This window comes from Ambystoma mexicanum, chromosome 2q (assembly GCF_040938575.1).
Source record: "Ambystoma mexicanum isolate Mex_15411 chromosome 2q, UKY_AmexF1_1, whole genome shotgun sequence".
Lineage (NCBI taxonomy): Eukaryota > Metazoa > Chordata > Amphibia > Caudata > Ambystomatidae > Ambystoma > Ambystoma mexicanum.
Window position 1 is genome coordinate 152,035,066 of NC_090924.1, and position 27,862 is coordinate 152,062,927.

Consider the following 27,862-nt stretch of genomic DNA (forward strand, 5'->3'; position numbering starts at 1 on the left):
AGTTTTATACCTCGAGAACCGGGATCAGTGGAGGTGCTGATTTGGAGAGTGGAGTGCAGTGTCATCGATGTGAGATCTAATATTTGAAATTCTGTTGATAAAGAAAGTATTCCTGGCATTAAACTTCTCTATTGATTGTGATCAGTGGTTCCTGTAGAGGGTTACAGCAGTGCTTTTTTGACTGAAATAGGGCCCTGCATTTTTTTGCAGCCTCTGTTACTGTACAAGTTTAAAAGGTGGCCTTAGCTGTTTTTACTAGGCTTCGCTGCGAGCAACACATTTGTGTACGTTGAGACCGTTTGTAAAAAGATATTTGGCAGGATTTTTATGGCAGGCACATTGCCTGCTTACTGATTACCTGGGGGTGGATGGTTTTGTTTTTAAACAACATAGTTTTAATGGTGTTTGTTTTTTGTGAGTATACTTGTGTTCCGGTTAAATGGGACAAGGAGAGAGTCAACATTAAATGCGTGGCACATGGTGGTTGACAGGAAGCAGGCTGCTTTCCCAGCTCTATATGGCGAGTGTCTTTGAAGGAGTGGTGCCTAATGAGTGCTGTCATCTGCTGTCCTTTGCTGGACTGGGATGGCGTTACGATCAAACCAGTCCAGTTTGGTGAGTTCCTGGCTGTTGACAAGACGGAATTAAGACTGAACTAGGTCCAAAATATTGTACTTAGGACGGTTAATGCCACTGATCTGCTTTGTTATGTTCACTGTGTTAGCCTAATTCAGGAGTCCCAATCTGACAGAGTTTATTGTTGTGCCCCTCGGGAGGTTAATGCTGCGTACATTGTATATAAAAATCATGCAAGTATGATTTAATGAGGAACACACCCTTTTCCTACTGCACCCACTTTATAGTCTCGAAGGTTGTTGCTAAACAGAAACACATGAAGGTTTGCATTGTATGTACTCACTATTTCAAGAATAAATGTATTTGCAGCCTAACGTGCAATGCATTCGAATTGTCGTTCTCAGTAAGCATCCTCTACGTGATTAACGTTAAGGATCAGCACCCAACAGTCAAAGATATAAAGGACTATTTCTAAGTTTCAATTTTGTGTCTTCCATATTCTGTAGCTTGTTTATGCTGTTCTTATTTCTCTTTGCAGATGGCATACCCATCCAAAGCAGTGACAGAGTGATGATCTCATCCACCCGCAAAAACTTCCATCTTCTCACTATCTTGGCAGTGACAGCACAGGACCTTGGCATTTATGCATGTGTGGCCACTAACTATCTTGGTGGGGCTTCGACCTGCTGCATCATAAAGAAAGCTGGTAAGTGAACATTGCGAAGCAGAGTGTGGCTTAAATGGCCACATCAACACATAGTCCCACATTAGTTCACATAGAACTGGGCTCTGTAAACTGTGAGCACCTATGTGGATAAGAGATAAGAGATCTTAGCCATAATGTCAGGAATGGAGAGGGGGTGTTGCTAGATACAGGGTAAGGCTAAATTACATTTAATAAAATGCTGCTCAGGCAGAGGCCTAGTTTAAATACGAATCGGGCCTCATTACAAGTTTGGTGGTGTGGGGAAAAGAGACGGTAATTCTGTTACTGACACTTGTTTTGGCGGTAGTGGAATTATCGCCACATTTACTGCACCGTCAAACTGCAAGTTTGGCCTTGAAGTGAAGGATTTACCTCTAGCATGATGCTGGAGATAGATCCTCCACTTTAACGCCAAGAATATGCAGAATTACTACAGTGGAATTACATTTTAAGTAAATCTGGAAAAATCCTCATGACTTCCTATGGACTTCAAAATGCAGACTAACACCATTATATCACCACTCGGAATCCCATGGTAAATCCACTGGACAGAATGGCTGTAACGGTAACCCATTTTGGCAGCAATTCGGTGGATTTACCACCAAATTACCACCATACTCAAGATGAGGCCCAAATCTTTTTATTGTTCACAAAAAGAAATGTTCTATGGAAAAAGCCAATGATTTTCAGTGACAATCCCAAATCTCTACTTGACTGTCTTGAAGAACTGTTAACTAGCAATTAACAATTAATGTCAACCAAGCAGTCATTGTGGGTCTAAAACTTTCTGTGACTCGAAGGGGCTCATTTTCTAAGACCTGGAGTACAAAAGTAAGGAGAGTTAGAAGCCATTTACGCCTTACTTTTACACTCCAGGGTTATCTTCAGCCCAATTCTTTATGGTGCACTTATGAAGAGGTAGGTCTAGATATCAGAAAATCTGCTCAAGTAGTGGAGTTTGGGTGCAAAGAGATCATTCTTATCAACAGTACCTCATGAACAGGATCCTTGGCTATTTTTGTGTCCCACCTGTGGAACACACAGGCTGGTACCTCGCAGTAGGAGTAGAGGGTCTCTTTGGTATTGTTTAGCTCTCTTTCATTCAGAGATTGTCGTTGTCTTTGGCTGTAAGACCCTCAGTTTCCGCTTGTGCCAGGCTTCATCATAGAAGGTGTCCTCCAGAGAAGTCAATTAGAAGGTCCGAGCAGGTGTTGAAGTGGCAGAAAAGCCACAAATTCTGCTTGACATGACTGAAATATGAAGACTCCCAGCATGGAAGAATGGGTATGGAGGAACTGCGAGGAATACTGGAACCACAGGTAGGTGGCACAGGGTAAAATATGTTTCTCTGGTTTTAGGGCAGTGAAGGTGAGAGGAACACTCTCTGGTGCCCTCCGGGAACCAACCCTAACTTGTCATTAAAGTCGCAGGTATCGGTTCTGTCAGCGGCAGGGACCTCTCTCTTATTACAGGTCCTATTTCCCCAAACATGGGCCAGGTTCTTGACCAGGGCTACTGAGCAGTAAAAGGGGAAACAGTTGGGACTATGTCTCAACTGATCCCACCAAGAGAAAGGAACCAGACAGGAGGACTACTCTCAAAAAGGAAGGGGGGTAGCAGTAGCCCTTTAGCCCAAGGTCTCCAGTAGGACTTTTCCATCAGGAGGACTTCATGAATTTTGTAGATTCTTTAGCAGGATATCCGCACTTCATCTTCATGTCAGGCTTCTCTTTCTGTACCTCAACCGTAACTGGAGCAAGCCCTCAAACTTGATCAGGGATTGGGGTTAATGTTAGGGACCTGAATCCATATCACAGGGTTGCATCCGTTCCAACCTTCCATCTTCCATGCAATCAGTGGTTGTTTTCATAGTCAACTTTCGCAAGCTTTCTCCTGAGCAGGTACCCCCTGAGCATATATGTCCACAACGTGTTGCAAACAATAACACTCACTGCAATAGTGTGCCGCTCCAGTTCCACTGTAACAGATATTACAAAGGTTGCCTTATAAACTGGGGTACTTCTTGAAACGGCAACCAATCAGCAAGTCCCCTCATAGTCAGCCAGGTGAGATTAATCAGATGTGTGAAAATTAGTATGCATGTGGACATCAGGAAAGTCATAAGTGTCATACTTGTCAGGCTTAAGGGGTTGTACTTGTCAAAATAAAGTACAAAAATGTGGGTAGCTAAATAAAGATATCAGTATAAAAGAACTTATATTCTTACACCTAATTTGAAAGTATGACTGTGCATAGAAATCCTAATGCTGATATGAAAAAGCAGGCAGTAGTCATTATTAGTATGTTTAACTACCACCACAAGCAAACAGCACTTCGAAATGGCAGCAGTGAGTAGAATGTCAGCCCGGCCACCAAAATAATCTCTCTGCAATCTAAACCAAGATAGGCACTTTCACCTCTTGCAGGACTGAAGGGCTAGGTTGTAAATATTGCAGGGAAGCATTTAGATGATAATGTATTAAACCAAGAGGGATTCCAACTGTGGGGCATGTCTCTCTTGGGCTGATGCTTTGTTAGTAGGGAAAAGAAGATGATAAAGAAATTCCTAGCAACATTCATGATATTGTGATTCCAACCCGAGGACGGTCACAGACATACCAGACAGGTTCAAAGATGGTGCTTTTTCAGGGTCAGAAAGCCCAGAGCATAGTCAGTTGGGTCATGAAGTAAAATACAAAGCAGATGCCCACCAGATAAAACAAAGAGTGCTGACAGAGTTAAAGGACCAAACTGCACAGTTGCTAGTAAACAGCTAACTCACACTCAGCCAATTACCAGAGCTGGAAAGGATGCACATATTCTTAAGAAATCCAGAATGTTCACATACAGAAGCGAAAGGAGAAGCTTAATGAAGCAGAGAAGACGATTGGAGCTGTTGACATAGATGCAGACTAAAGCTAAGGTAAATTGAGACTCTGAGAGCTGCAAGGCAGACCCATTGTGAAGAATCCTTAAGTTCTTTAAGCTAAGAACAGATGTATTTTTAGGAAGGGAAATTCAGTCACTCCAAAAACATCTCCAGGCCAACCCAACGAAGGTCAAAATTCCATACAAGTGCGAACTGCAGATAGAAAAACCGACCTGTGGGTGTCCCTAGCCAGACGCAACATGTGAAAGTAATTTGCTGACCATTAGTAGGAATGAGCGACAGGCACTGGTAATGAAACCAGGAGATGTAAGTCTCTCCCACATAGGAACGGATAAGACATTGAAGAGATAAACAGGTGCAGCACAGACTGAGGCTGGACACTGGACGGAGTAACAGTATTGTTTGCTTCAGGAGTATTTTTGAAATGACATGAGCAGGCGAAGCAACAGTATGCTTTATCCATTGAGCTATGCCATCCATGGCAAAAGTAGGACAATACAAGAAAATGGAAATCAAAAGAGTTGCAGATCAAAAGCAAACACTGAAAGAGTAGAACGTTTAAGAAAGGCACAGGATCAAGCATACATTGGAGAACCACAGCACAGCAGAAAACATCCTGGTTTTGCCTAGTTTGGGTGAAATAATGGTGAGACCCACCCTACAAGGACCATTCAAGAGCATTGCATAGTAATTGATGCCAGAGAATCATCGTCTAAACAAGTCAAACATTTCAGTCAACAAGAGACCACATTTAGAAGGTAAAGAGATGAAGCCAACTTTAACATTTTCATGGGTCTGCTAAGTATGCCTGTCTAAGATGACTGCACATAGATCTTCACAACCGTTACAGCAAGTCCATGAAGGAGTATAACTTGACGATATGCAACCATAAATCCAACAACTGCCAAGACTAGCACATACAATGATGTGAAATCTAAGGTCCAACAATCTCTATGACCCTAGTTGGAGTAATTTGGAGTATGCTGGTTCCTTGCCCACTGACAGGCAGCTGCATTGACACCTTCACCCTCCTCCACCAACAGCTACCTTAAGAGATAGCCATTTGTCCCCAGAAACTCTAATAGCATCTCAATACCTATGATGGTGGCCAACAACCCGGTCTATTCTCTCTAGTGGACAGGTACCCATTTCTTAGAGTTCTCTTTAGGCACCATATCAGAAACAGGGACAAGGAAACATAAGCCATTCACACTATTCAAGAATTGAAAAATACTAACCATTGGTGCAACACCAGATGTTAAAGAAAATATGACTGACATGCTCTTACACAAAGGATATGTTCCAGAATTAATACTTTCACTAATCATCACTAGGCAACTTCAAACTCAAGAATTCTTGGTGGTCTGAGAATGGCCATAGAGCAAGACACCTTTACAAAGATAGCTTTACAATTAGAAATTTCAAAGTAGTGGCAAACACCTATTTCTTTTTTACCCCTTCTTCAAACTTACGAAGTTTGAGTTGCGTGGTTACCTAACCATACAGCACCAATCGCTTGTAAGGACACAACTTTATATTGACTTTCATGGAATGCCCCTCAACCACAGCGCTTTGAAAGCTAAAGACACCAAGGGGACCATGAAACACTGGTTCCTGCTTGCTTAGGGAAGGCCTCTTCGAGTACATAAAAAAAGCGGCATTGGGCAGTTTTTGAGGCCAGGCGATGGGCTACCCTGCTTCATGAAACCTCTGGTATATCTGACAGGCTAGTGGTAATGAGATTGGTCCGTGTAGACACTTGGTTCTCAGCATCATTCCCTTAGGGCCTGGACGAAAACTGGTGACTTGAGGATTGCACCTGCCAGCTAAATTCTTCAGGACCATAATACTGGTACAATAACAGAAGACCCTGCGGCCAGCAGTGGAGTAACTTTGTTAAACATGTTGGGGGGACATGACATCTGAAGAAAAGGTCCCCCAGCCAAATGAATGGGGACAAAATGATGTGCCATGAAAGTTGGGGGGTACAAACACCCCTGTCACCCCCTACAATTAAACCCATTGCGGCCAGGGATGCCTTTGCCCCTTCATGGGACTTCAGGACTCAGCAGTCGTAGAGTTAGAGAATGATTAAAACAGCAGAGTTTAGCTAACAGAAAATGGTGATCAAATATCCAATGACCCAGTGTATCCCCCGGTGAGCATGAATAACAGCAGTGCTCTCCATGCCTCCTTCAAGCATAACATGCAGACTAGAGCTGCACCCTGAAGGGACTCTGACAGTGCTTGTCCCTTTATAGCCGAGAACCCTGGGGTCTGTGAATACCAAATAAGGTCATTTGACAAGCAGTAGTTTGCCACTTTGACCCATCACAACGAAGAGTTCTACAAAAGAACCTGCATCCAGAGATGCCATATTCCCCTCCCCAGCACCCCAGAATCCAACAGCTATGGAGCAATCTGAAGGATAGTGGAGCTCGGCCTACGACAGGGTATTCACCAGGTTGAATTATTTGTCACCGAACTGTATACCCCAAACAAGTAGATGGTGAGTAGGGGTCAGGTATATAGAAGGGGTGGGTGTTAAGGGTAGGTGAGCGGGAGTACAGGTAGCCTACCCCCACATTTTGTGGTAATAAATTCAGAGGAAAACAAATCGTGTTTGTTTTAATACACTTCAAATTATTTTGGTGTTCTAAAATAGAACCAACAACAGCCTGTGTTATGGGGACACGAAATCCACCGAGTCCCTGCGTTGAGTACATTCGGGTGACTGCATTCTCCTGGCTCTCTGTGGGATTGTGAGGTGGCTTTGGGTGACTTTTGGACAGTGCTCTGGTGGTGCTTATTGTGTTATAGCCTAGCACCTGAGAGTTAAAGAAATTGAGCATGACGTATAGCAAATAATCAATAGTTTGTTTTCACAATATGATTTACCGCCCTTCGTTAAGTTAGATATGGATTACTGAGAAAGAGTCACATGTAGTACACCTGACTCTCTCCGTTCTTTCAGCAACATCATCTAGGTTTCAGGTATCTTTTGTGGCACTGGAAAGAGGATGGACAGGCCCTCTGACACCACTCGGCCGAGCTCTGCTTTACCAAAATATCTAATGGGACTGACTCCATAACTCAACCTCACTAACAGTAGGTTGTAGATCTTCCTGAAAGGCTTCAAACACTGATTTGAGATGATATTGCATCATTATAACTGAGCTACTTTACCAATCGGCAGACTCTCATTATGATGGTTGTGCTGGAAGTTCAAGAGCTGACTACCCTGAATTTATACCGGAAATCCTTCTTAAGGCGATAGACATTGGGGGGGGGTCCATGTTCTGCACTTCTGAGTCCAGTGTCCAATTACTTATAATATAATTTAGTTCTTTCTGGGTGAAGGAGATGAAAAAGAGGGATTCTAATGATGGACCTCACTGCCAACAAAAGTTAAACAATATGAAGTACGTGTTGATTCCTTTCAAAAACACAAAATTGGTATCTTCTGACACCTTAACAATATTAACAACTGCAGAGTTGTTTGTATAGTCACATTCAAGTGATGACACTGCACTGTCAACTAAAGGAGAAAAACTGTAGCACTTATTCTTTGTGAACTCAAACAGGATATCTCATCCAGTGCTACTAACCTTTCTAAGGCCATAACAGAGTGAACCAAAAAGGTTTTGGCAACTTATCTCAGAGTTGAAGAAGGTGAATCAACCCTTTGCTTCAAGGCACACAAGCAAGACTTTTTGGATCATCAAGTTCTTCAGTTGGGATCTGCAGAATAGGTCGTAGATGTGAGAGAACTGGTCAAAGTGTAATATCTTAATCCGTGGCATTCCACCAGAGATTGATAAAATGAGTTAGAGGAATTTGTCAAAGCTCTTTTCTCTGAACTCCTGCGAGATAATCAAAATGTCGATGGGACCCTGGACAAGTCTGTTCTAGATTTCAACAAAATAAAACGTTGATACTTGTTGTTCTGATTATCGGTGAATTTCTCTAGCACTAAACTGAAGAACTCATAATGTGAAAGGTACATAGAACTACACACATTCCATCACCAGCATCCCAATTGCTGCTATATCAAGATCTAACCCTGTGTACAATCCACAAACCTAGAGGCCAAAATCTATCATGGGGAGACTGCACAAAAAGCAAATTGCTTAACAGCGGGAATTCCTGTTCAGGTTTCCCTACATGGATCAGCAATACCAACCTACTGCATGAAAAGCCGGATCTAAATCAGGTGTTAGACAAACCGCCCCCATGAAGGTGAATCACAGAGATCCTGAAATTCTGAAGGGTGGTATCAGAGGTACCCACATTCAAAGAAGCGCAAGATGAGATTAAGAAAATGCTCCATGGATTGAAGGAAGTGATTGCAAAAATCAGCTGTAGATGGGAATATAAATATTCTTTTTAGTTTTCTCTTTCTGACCCTGCTCTAGATGCTTTGGCTATTACTTAAATTCTTATGGGGCCCAATCAGATGGGGTAACTGTTGTATTTATAAGGCTGGGATGTGTGAGTTGAGGTTACCCATAATTCAATATGAGAGTCTGACTTGGTCGATGCTTCGGGTCTAGCTCAGGGATTTCGTCACCCTACCTGTTGCTACTTTTTACATTGAATTATTCTTTAACTTATGTCTTGTTTTGTGACAGACCTTCCTACTCTGCCTCATAGCAGGGAAGGCCCCAACCACTAAGAGGGCCATGATCAGGTTTTTTTGGGTTCCCATTGGCAGTTGGAGATATCACCACTTTTGTGAAGGGATGGGAAATTGGAGGGGTTTCTATTCCGCTTGTGAGTCACTGTTGAGTTTGTGGCAGGGGACCACTGATCGGTCTTTATTTTTTAATTTATGTATTTATTGTTTGCTTGTTAGGCGCTTATACAAGAAGTAAATACTGCTTCAAAGTGCCCACAGGGCAACAGGGAGGGGACAAGGGGATGAGAAACAATTGAGATACACAAGAGAGAAAACAAATATTAAATACACTGACATTACAGAGAGGTGACACAAAGCGCATTTAGTGTAGGATGAAGATTGCTTTGCTGTGCATATAAAGTGCACAGTGCGTGGCCACAAAGGACATTTAGCTAGATGTTGCAAACGGTAGAGCAACAATTACAGCAAAGTGGTATATGAAGTGATGGTGTTGGTTCACAAAATCAAGGTGATGTGGATGTGGCAGGTGGTGGTGAGATATATATGATTAGTGCAGTCAAGGCTGTAACAAAAAGGCCCAAACCATGTTCCATGATTAAAGTGATAACGTGTCAATAGATATGTTGATAGATAGCAGAGTAGATTATTCGCTAGTCGATGTAGACACGTGGTGGAGAGATAAGCTGAAATGTTGTTGGTTGAAAGACACCAAAGTATCAGCTAATGCGTACAGGGATGTTCCAGATGAATAATTGGTGGTTTTAAAGCAATTTCTCAGCTGGTTTAACATGAGACAGAGGGAGAGCAATGTGTCATTTGTTTTCTGGTCACAGAGGGTACACACAGCAGCTGTCCAGTTTAGGAGCGAGTGTGGAGTACTTTCTGCTGCCGCCTCTGACATTTCTCTAAGACATCTTACCAACTTGTGTAACTGTTATCATTGTAAGAGCACAATTTCAATTAATACCCCATGTACTTCATGGAGACAGCCTAACATCTTCTCTACGCCTTCCCTCTCTTCTGTAGTGTAAATAGCTGTTAATGGGCGAAGCGGTATCTTCCCTGGCCCCAGTAGACCCCTTGTGGGGAACAGCTCACACCTTGTGCATATGCTAATCCCTGCCAGCCTCACCCTACCCTTGGAAAGACAGCCCATAAAATCTGGATGAATATAACATGGCTATTTTTGCCCTGCTCCCATCATTTTACCTGTGACACAAGTAAGGAACCCTCACGTCCCCTCCCTGACAACCTGGACTAGAAAGGGGCCAGAGGGAATGCAAACTCGAGAATGGAGTCTTATTGGAAAATACATCATACCCCATGCCCCTTAACATCTGTCTGTCACTGCCAACACACCTCTCTTCATCATCTTGGAGCTGTTGCACCTCCCCGTCCCCTTTGTTTGCCAAGGTGCAGCATATTATTTTGAGGAATCCACTCCCCACCCTCCATCTTATCCTCTCTCTGTTTCATCATGAAGAATCCCCTGCAGGGTTGCAGCATCACTCTGATATCGTAGGTCTGGTTCCACGTCAAAATCTGGTGAGTTTGTTTCTGTCCGTGGCGTTGGAGGTGGGATTTTCATTTTGGACTGTGTGAGAAGAGTTTGGGGCCTGAGGAAGACAGAATGGTAGACCTATGGGTGAAATGAGCAGTGACTCTAGCCCCTGCCACAACCAATGCCTGACGAACACTTGACAAAAACCTTCTTGCCCTGCCCAGTACGGGCCCTAGCCTGACGGGCAGAATTCCAAGCAGACCACTGAGCACAGGACCTGAGCTTGGTAGAGGGAGCCTTGATGCATCTCACAGCCTGCCAATCAGTGTGCTAAAGAAGGAGAAATGGTTGACAGTGGCCCCACATTTCAAGTAGCTAGTTCTCTGAACCCAAGGTTCTTGCTTCCCATAACGCTCAGCTGTAGGTTATGGTAATTGACTGGAGTTTACAGACTGCCCCTTCCCCCTCATCTGCCAACTCACAGATGCTTGTTTTGTTGCACAGGGTATACAAGGTATCGATGTGAGTGAGAGAGCGAGAGCGATTGACAGGGCCATTGTCAGCTAGTGAAATGGGACCTGTAAGCAACAGGTGTTCAGAAGAGCAGTTTCCGTGCCTCTGGATGCTCAAAATCCAGATTGGTAGTCGTGGAGACCACCAACAAGTTCAGTGTGAGAGTTGAGTTGGGACAGGGCCAATTTCGCCAGCAGTTTTCAGAGGAAGGGGGTGATGGAGATAGGGCAGTAGTTGGCTGGACAGGTAGGGTCTGCTGACGGCTTTTGAAGGAGGGGGCGCACAAAGAGTGGTTACATAGATTAGCCAGTGAAGGGGCAAGAGAGCCAATGAGCAAGGGGAAACCTGTTGGGAAGAGACCTTCATGGAGCAGACTACTTTGGTGACTTCTTCCGGTGAGACAAGGGCAAAGGATGAGAAGAGGAAGGAGGAGGCTGAGAGGCCAAGGGGGTGAGGGATGGCCTGGGAGATGAGTGGCAAGGCTGTTCAGAATGTCCTGAGTGTTTGTGGTGAAGTGAGTGGCGAGTGTGTTGCAGAGGGCCTGAGAAGGAAAAGGGGAGGAGGATACTGAAGAAGGGTTGCTAGTTCCCTGCAGATTTTGAACAGTTTAGCCGTGTTGTTGGAAGAACCAGATACCCATGCCTGAATGTGGGCCCTTTTCTTTGCACGGAAAGAGAGTCTTTATTGCCTTTGGAGCAGGCAGCAGGCCAGTTTGTCAGAGGATGAGCCTGAGGTTTGCCACTTCCGTTCTGCAGCGCTGCACTTTCAATTCAGGTCTGCAAGTTTGAAGTCGTACCAAGTGTTGCGCTTAGAGGCGGGTTTCAAGCGGATTCTCATGACTGGGGAAAGAATGTCAAGGGTGTTGGTGATGGACAGGTGGAAGTTGCTGAGAGCAGTGTCAGTGGTAGAGTCTGAGTTGGGAAGGAAAGGGGGGATAAAGGTGGATGTGAAGGCAGCAGCTGACACTCGTTTCATTGGACCGATGTTCGTCAAAAGTTTTGGCTGGTATTTTGGAGGAGGATTCACAAGGCCATAGGGACTCAGGTGGGAGGAGAGAAGAGAGTGGTCAGACCAAGAGAGAGGGGTTTCCAGGGGAGATGAGAGAGGGAGGTCGGAGTGGATGAGGGCATCCAGAGTTTGTCCAGTAGAGTGGGTTGGACCAGAAGAGAGAATGGAGAGGGATAGAGAGGTGCAGACATCAATGAAAAGAGTGGATGCTGAGCCAGGAGAGCATCATTGGATGTTAAAGACACCGAGGAGCAACAGGTTGGAGGAGGTTGAGAGTAAGGAAGAACAGAAATCATCCCATTCAGGGAGGAACACGAATGTAGCGCCTGGAGGCCGGTAAATGGTAGCAATGTTCAGGGTGGAGAGAGAGAGAACCAATTTGCATACCAGGCTCTCAAAGGAAGAGTAGAGCTATGTGGGTAAGATGGAAGAAGGAACCCACTCAGGGAAGATTAAGGCAACCCCAGCACGATGAGACCGAGGCTTGGAGATTATCTTAAAGCCGTCAGTTAGGGGGGAGTCAAAAGCGATTACTGAGCTGGAATTGAACCAATCCTCAATAAGAGCGAGAATGTGAAGGTCAGTGTCTTCAAGAAGGAGGCAGATGTCAGCAGAGTGTTTGTTGGCTAAGCGGGCATTAAGAGTCACGAGGTGGAGATTATCTCTGCCTTTGAAGGTTTTCTGAGGTGGAGTACAGGGGCATGGTACTTCAGTCAGAGGTGGTGGGACAGAGGGGGAAGTAGGTGGAGAGGCAAGAAAAGGAAATAAGTTAATGAGGGATGGCAGGATCCGGTCAAAGAGAAGGAGGTTGGCCTGAGGACTCTGAACCAGGATCCTGCCAGTGTGGTAGACATTAACGATGCAGCATGATGAGAAGAAGCCCGCCAAGAGGACTTCCCACTTGGTGCCACCATTAATGGGAGAAGATGAGAAAGGGGAGAGAGCATAGATGAGAACTCCATAGGTCTGGAAAGGGGACATAGAAGAGGATATCAGTGAAGATTTCTTTGGAGGATGCGTTGACATAGGTGTCTGCGATGGGAAGGCCAGGATTTGCACCCAGGATGGTTTTTTTGTGCTTTTTCGTTCAGATTCGGTGAGAGAGGGAGGATAGGTGAAAGTGTAGCACTTAGAAAAGATTGGCGAGATGGAGAGTGTCATCTCGGCGGCAGACGATAGATGCGAAAAGGGAAGAGAAAGAAAGGGGGGCTGCAATGCACAGTTCTGGCCCTAAATCACAGGCAGCCTAGTAGTTATGGAGGGCACAATACAAATGCAGAGCATTAGGTGGGGGGCAGGAATCAATTTTTCCTTTTTTTTTAAAGGAATACAATGGATCGTACACACGGATGCAAGATGTGAAAGCACCCCTACCTATATTCGATTTTTAAAACGGGTACAATGCAGTGCAGCACAAAATGGATGCAAGATGTGAAAGCACACCCACCTATATTCGATTTTTAAAACAGGAATAATGCAGTGCAGCACAAAATGGCAAGATGAGAAAGCACACTCACCTAGAGTCAAGTTTTAAAAAGGACTACAATGCAGTGCAGCACAAAATGGATGCAAGTTGTGAAAGCACACCCACCTATACTCGATAATTAAAACAGGAATACAATGCAGTGCAGCACAAAAAGGATGCAAGATGTGAAAGCACACCCACCTATATTCGATTTTTAAAACAGGAATAATGCAGTGCAGCACAAAATGGCAAGATGAGAAAGCACACTCACCTAGAGTCAAGTTTTAAAAAGGACTACAATGCAGTGCAGCACAAAATGGATGCAAGTTGTGAAAGCACACCCACCTATACTCGATTATTAAAACAGGAATACAATGCAGTGCAGCACAAAAAGGATGCAAGATGTGAAAGCACACCCACCTATATTTGATTTTTAGAACAGGAATACAATGTAGTGCAGCACAAAATGGATGCAAGATGTGAAAGCATACCCACCTACATTAGATTTTTAAAACAGGAATAATGCAGTGCAGCACAAAATGGTAAAATGAGAAAGCACACCCACGCAGATTCAAGTTTTAAAAGGAATACAATGCAGTGCAGTACAAAATGGATGCAAGATGTGAAAGGACACCCACCTATATTTGATTTTTAAAACAGGAATACAATACAGTGCAGCACAAAAAGGATGCAAGTTGTGAAAGCACACCCACCTAGATTTGATTTTTAAAACAGGAATACAATGCACTGCAGCACAAAATGGATGCAAGATGTGAAAGCACACCCACCTAGATTCAATTTTTGAAACAGGAATATAATGAAGTGCAGCACAAAATGGCAAGATGAGAAAGTACACCCACCCAGATTCGATTTTTAAAACAGGAATGCCATGCAGTGCAGCACAAAAAGGATGCAAGTTGTGAAACCACACCCACCTAGATATGATTTTAAAACAGGAATACAATGCAGTGCAGCATAAAATGGATGCAAGATGTGAAAGCACACCCACCTATATTCAATTTTTAAATCAGGAATACAATGCAGTGCAGCACACAATGGATGCAAGTTGTGAAAGCACACCCACCTATACTCGATTATTAAAACAGGAATACAATGCACTGCAGCACAAAATGGATGCAAGATGTGAAAGCACACCCACCTAGATTCAATTTTTGAAACAGGAATATAATGAAGTGCAGCACAAAATGGCAATATGAGAAAGTACACCCACCCAGATTCGATTTTTAAAACAGGAATGCCATGCAGTGCAGCACAAAAAGGATGCAAGTTGTGAAACCACACCCACCTAGATATGATTTTAAAACAGGAATACAATGCAGTGCAGCACAAAATGGATGCAAGATGTGAAAGCACACCCACCTAGATTCGATTTTTTAAAACAGGTATACAATGCAGTGCAGCATAAAGTGGATGCAAGATGTTAAAGCACAATCACCTATATTCAATTTTTACATCAGGAATACAATACAGTGCAGCACAAAATGGATGCAAGATGTGAAAGCACACCCACCTATATTCAATTTTTAAATCAGGAATACAATACAGTGCAGCACAAAATGGATGCAAGATGTGAAAGCACACCCACCTAGATTCGATTTTTTAAAACAGGAATACAATGCAGTGCAGCATAAAATGGATGCAAGATGTGAAAGCACACCCACCTATATTCAATTTTTAAATCAGGAATACAATACAGTGCAGCACAAAAAGGATGCAAGTTGTGAAAGCACACCCACCTAGATTTGATTTTTAAAACAGGAATACAATGCACTGCAGCACAAAATGGATGCAAGATGTGAAAGCACACCCACCTAGATTCAATTTTTGAAACAGGAATATAATGAAGTGCAGCACAAAATGGCAAGATGAGAAAGTACATCCACCCAGATTCGATTTTTAAAACAGGAATGCCATGCAGTGCAGCACAAAAAGGATGCAAGTTGTGAAACCACACCCACCTAGATATGATTTTAAAACAGGAATACAATGCAGTGCAGCACAAAATGGATGCAAGATGTGAAAGCACACCCACCTATATTCGATTTTTTAAAACAGGAATACAATGCAGTGCAGCATAAAATGGTTGCAAGATGTGAAAGCACACCCACCTATATTCAATTTTTAAATCAGGAATACAATACAGTGCAGCACAAAATGGATGCAAGATGTGAAAGCACACCCACCTAGATTTGATGAATGCAAGATGTGAAAGCACACCCATCTAGATTCGAGTTTTAAAAGAGGAATGCAGTGCACCACACAATGGCAAGATGAGAAAGCACACCCAGTGATACAATGCAGTGCAGCACAAAAAGGATGCACAATGTGAAAGCACAAACACCCAGATGTGATATTTAAAACAGAAATACAATGCAATGTGCACAGAAATGTGAGAGTTAAGGAGATAGATAAATACAACACAGTGTGAGATGTGATTTACCACATGTGGAACACAAGGTGCAGTGTAGTAAAGAGAAGTTCCAAGGAGAGGCATTATAGGAATGACACAGTTACAGTTCAAGGAGATAGCTGGAGGAGGCAATCAGAAATTCAGCCATCACTCCCGTTTTTGCAGAAGAAGTGGGGCCATGGTCTGGCCTTTCCATTGGTCTTCTTCGATTGGGTAGTCTCCTTTCCAGCGTCATGATGCCTTTGGGCGAACGTGCGCTTTACAAGTGTTAATAACATAACATAACATGGTCCGAGTTCAGGAGCTGAGGAGGCTGCAGCATTGTTTGTGGTGTGGCGACAAGCTGGGGGCCCATCCATGCCTGGACATGCTCAGACATTGCCTTAGAAGTGGGCCTTGAGAGGCGGGCCGGCAATGCCTGCCGGCTTGCCTGATTGGGCCTTGGATGTAACAGGGGTCCAATCAGAGTCACTCCCGTTTTTGCAAAAGAAGGGGGGCCATGGTCCGAGTTCAGGAGCCGAGGAGGCTGCAGCATTGTTTGTGGGGCGGCGACAAGGTGGGGGCCCATCCATGCCTGGATAGGCTCAGACATTGCCTTAGAAGTGGGCCTTGGGAGGTGGGCCGGCAATGCCTGCCGGCTTGCCTGATTGGGCCTTGGATGTAACAGGGGTCCAATCAGAGTGGGCCGCCCCACAGCTGGGTAGGCCCTCCTGTAAATGCATGTCCTGGGGTGGCCATGTTGGAACGATGGCCCAATGCTAAGAAGAGTGCAGGAGAAAAGACACACATGCGGCAATCAAATGCTGCAGGAAGTGTTTCACACAGTTAAGGTCATTTAAAATGAAAAAGAAGATTTTTCAGTCGATCACCCAAGAAGAAGTTTGCACCGTGTGCCGCTTGTGCAGGGGTGCATTAAAGCCCCATGAAAGTCCAGCAGGGCTTACCTTTTGTAAAATGGTGGTGGGTGTCCTCAGGCCTTGTGGTGCTTCAGGAGAAAGAGGCCTGTGCTGACTGCATGGCTTCTCAGAGATTGTAGGCAGAGTAGGGCTCAGACAGGGCCTTAGAACTTGGTAATTCGTGCATTGGTTGAACACACCCAGGCAGTGCAGTAAGGCCCCAAAACCTGTCCCCACAGTGTTTGACTTTCCCTGAGTACAGGCCTTATAATGGGTAGTTGCACGTGATGTGAATGTTTTCTATGACTTAGCTAGCCCACCATCTGTTATTTTACAACCTTCCCTCCAATTTAATTCTCTCATAGTAAAATAGTGAACTCCACAATTGTGTCCTAATCACACTCAGATCATAGCACATGGCCATACAGGTATGGCACTCTGGGTGATAGTGGACACTCTGTATTCCTCTTCGCTTTTTGTATACACCGCATCAACTTTACGCTACCCTATTTGTCACCTCCAACATTCACCTTACATGCATTCTTTTCTTGAATTGGCTCCTCTTAGCCAATAGGCTTGCAGTCCCAGAATTACTATTTTGGAGTTTATTTGTGGGAGAAGTTCAACATACTTCCAGGCCGGCATCTTGATTCCATCACACAGCCATACACTACAATTTGTAATACTCTTTATTAAACCTGCCTTCAAGTAAATGTTATGTTATCTAAATACGTTTCTTTCACGTTCCAGCCTTAGTGGAGCATCATGCATCTGAACTTTCACAAACCTTACCCCTCTTTGTTTTACCTTCTAGTTTATGTCTATGACTATATGTCCTTTATTTGTCACCCCTTTTTCTCTTCCTCCTCAACCTCCTGTTTTCCCTTTCCTCGCAGATTATGGACTGGAAACCCTTGTTGTGGCCACAATATGCTACTTTTAAGGCAAGGTTAGGAGCTCTGAGACTACTATGGTGTTGTTTTGGTGCAGTATTAGAACTGTGCAGCATGACGTATGCACATAAAAGCTATTTAAGGTGAGACAGTTTCAGTTTCTTGATTTCCCAATATTTCCTGGATACTACAGTAACTTCAGAGTTTTCTCTAAGAACAGTGTCAGACTGCTCCCAATTCTTCATAATTGTATCACTGGCAGTCTTAATGGGAAGACAAATGAAACAATGGCACTTGGATGATTATCTGTTAAACAATCTTGTTATGGTACAAGCTATATCCGAATATCTTGCAAACTATTTTGCAGAAAATAATGATGGCCAAGTGACCCGAGCCATAAAATAGGAAGCGTTCAAACAGTATTAAGTGGAGAACCCATAAGTGTAGCATCAACATGTACAAAAACAAGAGATAGCTCTAGAGAATCCCTGATAACAAAGCGGCAAGCTCTAGAAGAGGCACACAAGAAATTGGGATCTCAAAGACATATAAGCAATTCAACGTTCCAAGAGCGGAGTTGCTAGCCTTTGATTCGGGTTAAAATGCCCATTACATACCTAATTGAGGCAATGTTATTAGCATATAAACTGAAAGGGTTATGTTCTCACAATATAATCAAAATTCTTAAGGATAAAAGGGGCTCACTTTGCATGGACAATCAGGAAAAGTTATCCATTTTTTTGCTTTCTTTTTAACTTTTTTCACTGTTCAAACAGCTGACCATGAATGTCAATAGACTTTTTTACAGGATGTAAATGTACCCAAACTGAGAAATTTGCACAGATAATTTTTAGAAGTGTGAATATCCAGTGAGGCATCCTCCAGGTCATTAAATCCTTACATAACAATGAACGTCTTAGATCAATTTATTTGTCAGCCTTTTTATAAGAACTGTAAGCACATTTTAATCCCACAACTACTTACAATGTTAAAATGTTTTAAGACACACATTCAGCAATGTGGACAATGAGCGAGTTGGCCTTATCACTCATTCTTAAACCAAATAAAGATCCCCAGTTATGCTCTTTATATCATGCGATAGCAATTTTGAACTATGAAGCATGCATTTATATGAAATCTTTGGCTAATCACCTACCCCCAATGCTCTGCAAGTTAATAGACCCTGGCCAAACCATAGTTGTACAGGATAGACAAACACAGACAAGTCCATAGAATTATAAATGCAATACATATTGTACAATGAGAAAGGCTATCATTTGCCATATTGTTGGTCAACATCAAAAAAGCTTTCAACCAAGTGGACTGCCATTTGCATAATGACTTTTGGAAATTTAGTTTTGACTCTAAGGTTCTCTTGAAAGCCAACTATTGTGGCCCCCTAACTAGTATTAAAATGAACAAGTTGATATCTTCCCCAATCAAAATGTGAATGCGCACTAGACAGTGTTGCCTTCACTCAAGTGTTCTTTTCATCCTATGCATGTATCCAATGGCTCAAAGAATTGGAGACCACCCAGGTATACAAAGCATTCTAGCTTCAGGTCTTCTAAACAAGTTGGCATTCTTTGTCAATATTGTGATCTTCCTCATTCAAAATCATTAAAGCTCACTTGAATAAAGAACTTAATTATAAGAGCGCCAGGAGACCATGCCAGTGGCAGCAGTCCACGGTACAAGACCAATTAACATAACATTTTGAGAAAGTATCCGGTTTTAAGATGAATTAGGATAAATCTATATGTCTTTAACATTACTTTTTCCCTGGATGTGTTTAATACCCTTTGAAAAAGAAATGTCAGGTCTCAAATATTTCAGCATATATTTAACTGGATTTCTTTCTTCCCTCTATAGATGCATTGCCTCCTTCTTGCTTTCCAATTTGTCTAGTAACCTGGACAAATAGAAGGCATTACAAATATCCTGGATTGGCAGTAAAACTGCCATAAAAATGTACATTTTACCTATTCCAGGGTTTTTCAAATTGAATTCCCTTTCTCTGACGTATTCCATTTTATTTGGGGAGGCAGAATTGAGAGTGTCACATCAAACTGTCAACTTGTTTTCCACGAAGAAATGGTGTAATTTGGAGCAATCACAGCCCTTGCCGCTCTTGAGTATTTATTGTGGCAATCCCTGAAGAAACACAGCCTCACAATCACTGTTCAACGTACTGGAGCACACTTAAATTTAGACTGAATGCAGAATCAGATCTAAAATAGATATTAAAAAAAAACGATTGGCATTTTTTTTTCAAGTCCCTATGTTAATATGTAAAATTTTGAGCAATTCAAGCTCAAAATTTGCAAAAGCAAGCACATGGGCGCATCCATTTTGTGAAATGGATGCCCGCCTGTGCTGGCTTTTGCTTTTGCGGCACTAATGAAGGAAAAGCCAGCCAGCTGTAGTAAACTAAAGCTACCACTGGGTGGCTTTTCCTTCATTAGTGCTGGGACTCGGAGGACGCGGACCGGAGACTACAGGCAGAAAAGCTGCAGCTGCATCTCGGTAAGTGCTATTTATTTTTTTTTAAAAATAAGCACTAGCTGCGTTTTTTTTTCTAAGTTTTCCGGGCTGGAGGAGCCCGGAAAACTTAGAAATAAAACCGCAGCTTTAAAAACGATGTATTTATGTTTGCGGTCGCTTTTGAAGCGACCGCAAACATAAATACAACGTTATTGTGTTTGAAAACGCTGTGCTTTTTCTTTCTAAGTTTCTGAGGCTCCTCCGAGCATGAGAAACTTAGAAAGAAAAACCGCAGCGTTTTCAAACACAACCGCGTTGTGTTTCTGCCTAAATCTGCTTTCCCATTTGGGGCTCTAGGGCGCCCCACAGGGAGCCCTAGAGCCCGAAATGGGAAAGCAGATTTAGGCAGAAACACTGCAGCATTTAGGATTGCAGAAAACAACCGCGTAGTGTTTCTGCCTAAATCTGCTTTCCCATTTGGGGCTCTAGGGCTCCCCGTGGGGAGCCCTAGAGCCCCATATGGGAAAGCAGATTTAGGCAGAAACACTGCAGCATTTAGCATTCCCCATTTGGGGCTCTCGGGCCCCCCGTGGGGAGCCCGAGAGCCCCAAATGGGAAATCAGCTGTAGGCAGAAACACAGCGGCATGTAAACACAACCGTGTTGTGTTTCTGCCTGCCTTGGCTTTCACTTTGGGTCTCCGGTGCTCTCCTGGGAGCACCAGAGACCCAAAGTGATAGCCACGGCAGGAAGAAACGCAACGCAGTTGTGTTTGAAAACGCTGCGGTTTTTCTTTCTGAGTTTCTCAGGCTCCTCCGAGCCGGAGGAGCCTGAGAAACTTAGAAAGAAAAATCCGCAGCGTTTTCAAACACAATAACGTTGTATTTATGTTTGCGGTCGCTTCAAAAGCTACCGCAAACATAAATAAAATGTTTTTAAAGCTGCGGTTTTATTTCTAAGTTTTCCGGGCTCCTCCAGCCCAGAAAGCTTAGAAAAAAACCTGCAGCTAGTGTTTATTTTTATTAAAAAAATAGCACTTACCGATATGCAGCTGCAGCTTTTCTGCCTGTAGTCTCCGGTCCCCGTCCTCCGCGTACAGCACCCAGTGGTAGCTTTTGTTTACTACAGCTGGCTGGCTTTTCCTTCATTAGTGCCGCAAAAGCCAAAGCGAGCACAGCGGCGGGCATCCATTTCACAAAATGGATGCCCCCATGTGCTTTCTTTGAGCTTGATTTGTTCAAAATTTTACATAGGGACTTGGAAAAAAAATTGCCAATCGATTTTTTTTAATATTGCCTATCTATTTTTGAAATAAAAAATTTTGGGCGAACCATCCCTTTAACATTTCATAGACAAGCCAGGATCAAGAGGCCTTACATAACTGGAGAAATGTGGATTTGATGAGGTTGGGACAAAGTTACGTAAACGGTAAAGCCAAATCATTTGTTGATTTTGTGTATTAGAATTTTTGATAAATGTAGTTGATGCATTGAGCAGCTAACCCCACACTGTACATACAGGTGCAACTAATCATATGGTGTCACTTTTTGATGAATGACAAGAAAAGCAATTTAGGTCTACATACATGCACTGATGGGAGAGAGACCTCCAATCTGAAATAGGTGAGGTTTCATGGATCAATATATGGTCTAGGGTCTCCACAACCTTTTCTTTGTACTCAGGTGAAGGAGAATGCCTACAAGTTAGTGATTCTTTGATATTTAACCTCTGTCAGGTTAGATGAGATTTTCCCCTTTGCCCCTATCTATTTTTTGCTACCAATATGTGTTAGCCATAAGTACCTTACTTCACATGGGGTGGTCCTAATGCATAATTCAGCCGTTTTAGTCTGGAATTCTATACCAGATGTTGTGACAGTGTTTGTGAAATGATGATACACCTCATTGTTGATTTAAGAATTGCATGTACCGTTACTACTGATATGATGTCCGATAAATTTGTGATTTTTGCCTTTGAATGATCAATGTGACGTTCAAATGGATTGTATCCTCCCACGTATTCCTCATCTTTGATATTCGATATCCAGCTTTAGCTGCTTCGGAAAAAAGACATTTCGGCAGAGGGCGCTGTGCATCGACGGCGTCGACTCCATGTCCCCCGAGGGCCTCCGTCTCGAGGATGATGTCATCGAAGGCATATATAGCATGTGCAGCGCCCGTTGGCTTCAGTTCCATTTTTCGGCGAATGCTATCGCTTCGAGAAATACAGCGCGCTTCTTCACTTCATAAAAACTTCATTGCTTCGAGAAATCGAGTATGTCTTCTTCGTCGACACCGACTAACCTGAAGACCGGGTTCAAGAAGTGTTGAGATTGTGGGTCAAAATTGTCATTGACTGATTCACACTGTATATGGTGCCTCGGGGTGGAGCATAACACCTCGGACTGGTCCAAGTGCTAGTCGATGACAGCAAAAGCCTTGAAGGAACGAAAGGGGAAATTGACGGTAGGTCAGAACCCCAAATCATCTACCCTGACCAAAAAACCTTCAACCGAGGAGTCGAGAGGGGAGTCACCTCGGAGGAAGAAAGTTAAGAGGTTGAGATCAAGGAGTGGCTCCCACCACTCCTCATCGAAGAAGTACAAGAAGAGGCACCTAGGTCGCCTTCTTCGACTTCATCGCCGGACGCTTCCCCTGAGAGGGTATCTCGCCCCACAAAGAAAAGAGATGCTAAAAATATTCGAAAAACAAAAGCCTCCAAACCATGCTCCTACCGCGCCTTCCAAAGAAGCCGGCAAGGAAAGGGCTCAACCTAAATCCTATGCGCCCTCGAGCCCAGGACGAAGGCCTGATCTTCATCGGGAGCCGTCGAGGCCTCGATCCGATGATGTGTCATCGAAGGATCCATCGAGCCGAAAGCATAAGCATAAATCGAGGTCGTCGTCACCATCCAAACCATCGATGCCGGCTGCGCCTTCGACACCAGCCAAGCCCTCGACGTCGACTTCGACACCGAAGGCATTGACGCCAGCTGCGCCATCATTGCCGGCTGGCGCAAGCAATGCTGAGCACCCCATCAAAACCTATGGTGCCAGTGAAAAAAGGTTTGATGGCTCTTCCAGCGTCAAATCCATTATTCATTAAACCCTTGATGCCTGAAAAGACTTATGTGCCTTTACCAAGGAAGGACTATTTTAAGTCCCTTAATATGTGAGGAGAATGTACCCTCAGATAACGAGGCACATTTGGCCTCCAGTTTGGTATGCCAAATATACTAGATAGTTTTATCTCTGAGGAAACAAGGTTGAGAGACCTTTATGACAACCTGCAGATGGCCAGTGGGTTTGACACCTCACCTGAGCTAGAGTTTGGAAGAACAGAGTCAGGGAAGCATGCTGATGCATCATATAGACAGCTCAAGTCCAAGGTAGTGAAGTACATGGGGTGGAGTAGGCCTCTGTTACCATTCGAACAGGATGATCTGACAGACATCCTGGATAAGGATCCTCAGTCAGATCCGATATTACCTTTTCCCATTTCTCTGCAAAAAAGGGTGGCAGTGAATTGGGAAACACCAGAAACCAATCTGGCTGTGTATACAAATTTGACCAAAAAGTACTGCCCTTCCAGTAGGGACCCTGACTACCTGTCAAAACACCCCACTCAAGAGAGTCTGGTGGTAGAGGAAGCTACAGCAACTTCTACGCAAGCAGCTTACCCTACCATCCTTCCAGATAGGGACGACAAAAGAGTAGATGGATGGGCAAGGAAGGTATTTTCTTAAATCAGCCAACTCCACATGTGGCCTTGCAAAATTTACATTCACTCTATGTGGCTGCATTTCCATGGCAGCAGAGCACATTCCCTAGGGGGATGAAAGAGATGGGTTCTTAGCCATAATTAGAGACGGCAAAGAAGCCATGTGTGAGTCTCTACAGTCAGGTCTGGATTCTGCTGACAGCATCAGCAGGGCCATGGCTACTAGCACCGTTATACACAGATTTGCGTAGTTGAGGAAGTCGGGCTTTGCACCGGATGTGCAATCCAGACTCAACATGCCCTTTGACGAGTCTTACCTTTTTGGCAAAAAGACTAACAACAGCCTTGAGAAGTTGCAGACCTCAAAGGCGGCAGCCAAATCCTTAGGTACCGCTATTAGGCAGCCTCAGCCTTTTCACTCTAGTGGACAGTGTTGGAGAGGTAGATCTTTTTGCTACTACTCCGCAGTTGGAAGAGTGAGAGGAATGGCTGGTCAAAGAGACCAAAGAAAGTTCCCTCGTGGTGGATGAGGGAAAGGTGTGAAACCAGCTCAAGCAGAGGCATCTTTGCCATCTGCCACTGCATCAGCTGCCTCAAAACCTCTCTGAGATCTTGAGTCACAACTTACCAGTAGGGGGCAGACTGTCGCAGCATCTAGAAGAATGGCGAGTCATTACATCGGATGCTTGGGCATTGGAAACCATAGCCCATGGGTACTGCCTTCCTTTCATACAGAGACCTCAGAGCAATCCACTGGGGAGCCTCTCTTTAAGGATTCCAGATCCACTCCTTGTGCAGGACATTTTAACCCTGCTAGAGAAAGGCACTATAGAACCAGTGTCTGTAGCGGAGAGGAACAAGAGATGGCATTCCCCTTATTTTCCAATACCCAAGAAGGTCGGAGGACTGTGAACCATCTTAGACTTGAGATATTTGAACAAGTTCCTCAGGTAGAACAAGTTCAAGATGGTCACTCTTTCTCAGATCCTTCAGGCCCTCCAACTCCAGGACTGGATGGTGTCATTGGATCTTCAGGATGCTTATTTTCATGTGCGAATCCATCTCATGCACAGGAAATTCCTGAGGTTCGCAGTTGGCAATTCGCATTATCAATTTCGAGTTCTGCCATTCGGGCTAACCTCTGCCGAGGGTTTTGACCAAACTAATGGCGTGGTGGCAGCGAGTCTCAGGAGGCAGGGCTGGGGGGGAATTTATGTCTACCCCTATCTGGACGATTGGCTGATAAGGGCGTGTTCTCGCGAACAAGTCCTGCATCATCTCAACGTCACCTGCCACTCTCTTCACAGACTGGGCTTCTCCCTCAATTAGTCAAGTCCCATATGACACCTTGTTAGGGAGAATTCTCTCTTTAGGCTGAATTTCCTAACCTAGTGAGTCCCCCAGCAGCTTTGCTGGATTTCTGGAGTTTGTTTTTTTCTCCTGCCAAGAGTGAGACTCTTTTTCTCCCACTCTTGGACATGATTTATGGTGTTCCTTTGACTGTTAATGTTTTCTGGGCTATGGGGTCCTTTACTCCATAGGGTGTCATCTGTTTTTACTATGTGTGTTACACAGCACCCTCCGTGCAGTGACACAGGGGTGTCATAGTGACACCCCGCCATAGACTCCATACCCTGGGACTGACTACTGTCTCCCAGGGCATGTAAAGTCACCATTGGCTTTACTAGTCCCAAATTATTAACAGAAACCGGTACAAACCATCATATTGTGGACGTACTGGTCGGGGCAATTCGATTGCCCCGGGGTCTGTTAGTCGAGGGGGCACGTCTCCGTCCCCCCTGATCGAGTTTTGGCTGGTGGCAGTGGATACTACTTTTTATATTCGACCGCAAATAAATCTCTATGGGATTTTCCCATTGTTCAAGGCTACCAACTTTAATTATTTAATTCTCATAGCCTCGAACATACCGCCGGTTTATTTAATTAATATTAATTCGCCGGTTGGTATTTTTTGCCAGGACTCGATTCTAAAATGGCGTTTGTGTTCTCTTCTGTGACTCCAACCCAAGTCGAGCCCTTTGTTCCACTTTTTGGCAGGCTTCTCCACAGAAGCCTCCAAAAGTGGTGCCACTCTGTCTGGGTACCACAGGGGGTGCGGGAGGGGGTTTAGGCACCCTGGACTGAGTTACCTTGGTAACTCAAGTCGCACTCTTGTGTGATTGGCCCAAGTGGTGAGCCGGCCGCCTCACCACTTAGCATGTTTGATTGACAGCTAGGCTGAGTGATTGGGGGTGTGCTGCATAAAAGCAGGGCTTTGGGGACTGGAACTTCAGAAGTCGCCACAGGACCTGAGAATCCGACGAGGGAGAAGCTGAGCCGACCTACCACGACAACACCACCGGTGGAGCCCTGCGGAACCGACTCACCACTTCCCGACGACAGAGAAGATCTCCCGGCTGGAGAGGCTTCTTCCCCTGACTGGTGGGCACAACCAGTTTACCTTCTTTTCCTCGCATCCCAGGACGTCTTGTGGTCGAATTGCCCGTGCCAAGCACCCCGGCAACCGGATAGCCACTTACCACTGGACCGCGAATAAAAGGACAGCTCCTTTTACCTGAGAACTCCGCGGCTGGTTCCTTTCCTGGCAGTGCAACGGACTCCTGTCTTCCTCCCCAACGAGATCCTCTCTTCCCCCGGACGAAGCACCGACTTGCATCCGCTGCCAGGAACAACTGCCCCCGCTGGAGTATTCTCACCACTTTAAGGTACTGTGTCCGCCAGGCCTCCCTTTCTAAAGATTGCTACAAGGTAATAATAATCCCTTAACCTTCTGGACTGGGCTGGCCACCTTGACCATCTAACTGGTCCCTTTCTTTGGTCCAACTCTTTTTTGAACCCTTTCAAGACTTTTGTGCACTGAATCCGTGTGACCTTGGACACGTTTCGTTCTGGTCCCTTTCTTCTTCGATCTTAAAGTGGATCCGGCCTTCTGAACTCTAACTTCACGATTTACTTTGCCTTCCTCTCTTGTTATGTTCTTGTGAAAGTGTTGGGATCTGTTTCAAATTATACTCTGCTTTTCTCTCCCTTTTTAAAACGAATTATTAGAGTGCCATCTCCGTTAAGCGCTCACCGCTCTCTGAAAATAAGTGGGGCTTTACTTAAGACTTGTCTAATATTCTTTTAAGGGAGTGTATATCTTTTAGTGACCATGTTTTTGAACTGCTTAACCTTAGTGCCTGTGTGTTTTAATAGATGTAGTTTCAAATAAATAATTATATCTCTTTTACACCAAGCTCTGGTCAGTGTTTACTTGTCCTACTTTGTTCGTCTGACCTATTGTGAATACTCTGTATACTGCCTAACTCTTCTTGAGGGAAGTCTGACTGCTCAGCCACAGCTACCAAGTGAATCTGCGTGATACAGACTGCTACCAAGTGGGTTTACTGCCAAACACCTGTAGTCTTAAATCTTTTGCAGTGGTCCCAGAGGGAACTGCACAGGGTTCTGCCTAACACTGGTGGCAACGGTGGGATTTGTATGGAGTATACACTTTAGAGTGCTTTTTGAACACTTTAGGACAGCTAACCACAGAGCTCAGCACTAAAAAGCTGATTTTCTAACTATGTCTGCTATGGATAGTTATACCCTAGAAGCATTGTCTGCCAAAACTGATGATTGCTTAAAAGTATTGTGTAGACATAAGAATCTCTGAGAAAGGCAAGAAAATGGAACTTATAGAAAGATTGTTAGAAAATCAAAGTCTGGGAGGTACAGAGGAATCTACCCCCCCCAGCAAATTTAGAAAACAGTGATGGTATTGATCTGAATCAAAGTCTTGATAATGAGTCAGAAGAGGAAAGTGAACCTAATGAAGTTAGCCACTCTGAGCTTCTGTCTGCCTTACCTACTGTACCTACTGGGCCTATACCAGGTCCTACATGTAACCCTGCTTATTTTGAACTTGAAAAAATGAAGCTTGAATTAGAGTACAAACGTTGTATTGCTCAATCTGAAAGAAACCAAGAGCTAGAGTTCAGAAGAATGAATGCCCAGGCTGAGCAGAAGCTAGCTGAGTTAAGACTCAGAGAAATATAGCTTAATCATGAACTAGAAATGAAGAAGTTGTCTGTGGAAAATGCTTCTCTCTCCTCTGGTTCCTCTAGGAGTTCCAGTCCCAA

The 27,862-nt window shown here is 44.1% G+C and overlaps 1 protein-coding gene across 11 annotated transcripts in view; it reads left to right on the forward strand.

Annotated features, from left to right (window-relative positions):
* The window catches only part of OBSCN (obscurin, cytoskeletal calmodulin and titin-interacting RhoGEF), a 3,169,051-nt gene that overhangs the window by 2,787,445 nt on the left and 353,744 nt on the right, over nucleotides 1–27,862 (forward strand). For all 11 annotated transcript variants that reach the window (XM_069647058.1, XM_069647065.1, XM_069647061.1 and 8 more), the window contains one exon: nucleotides 1,115–1,282. In XM_069647058.1, coding sequence (XP_069503159.1) covers nucleotides 1,115–1,282 — 168 coding nt within the window. The remainder of the gene's footprint in view (nucleotides 1–1,114; nucleotides 1,283–27,862) is intronic.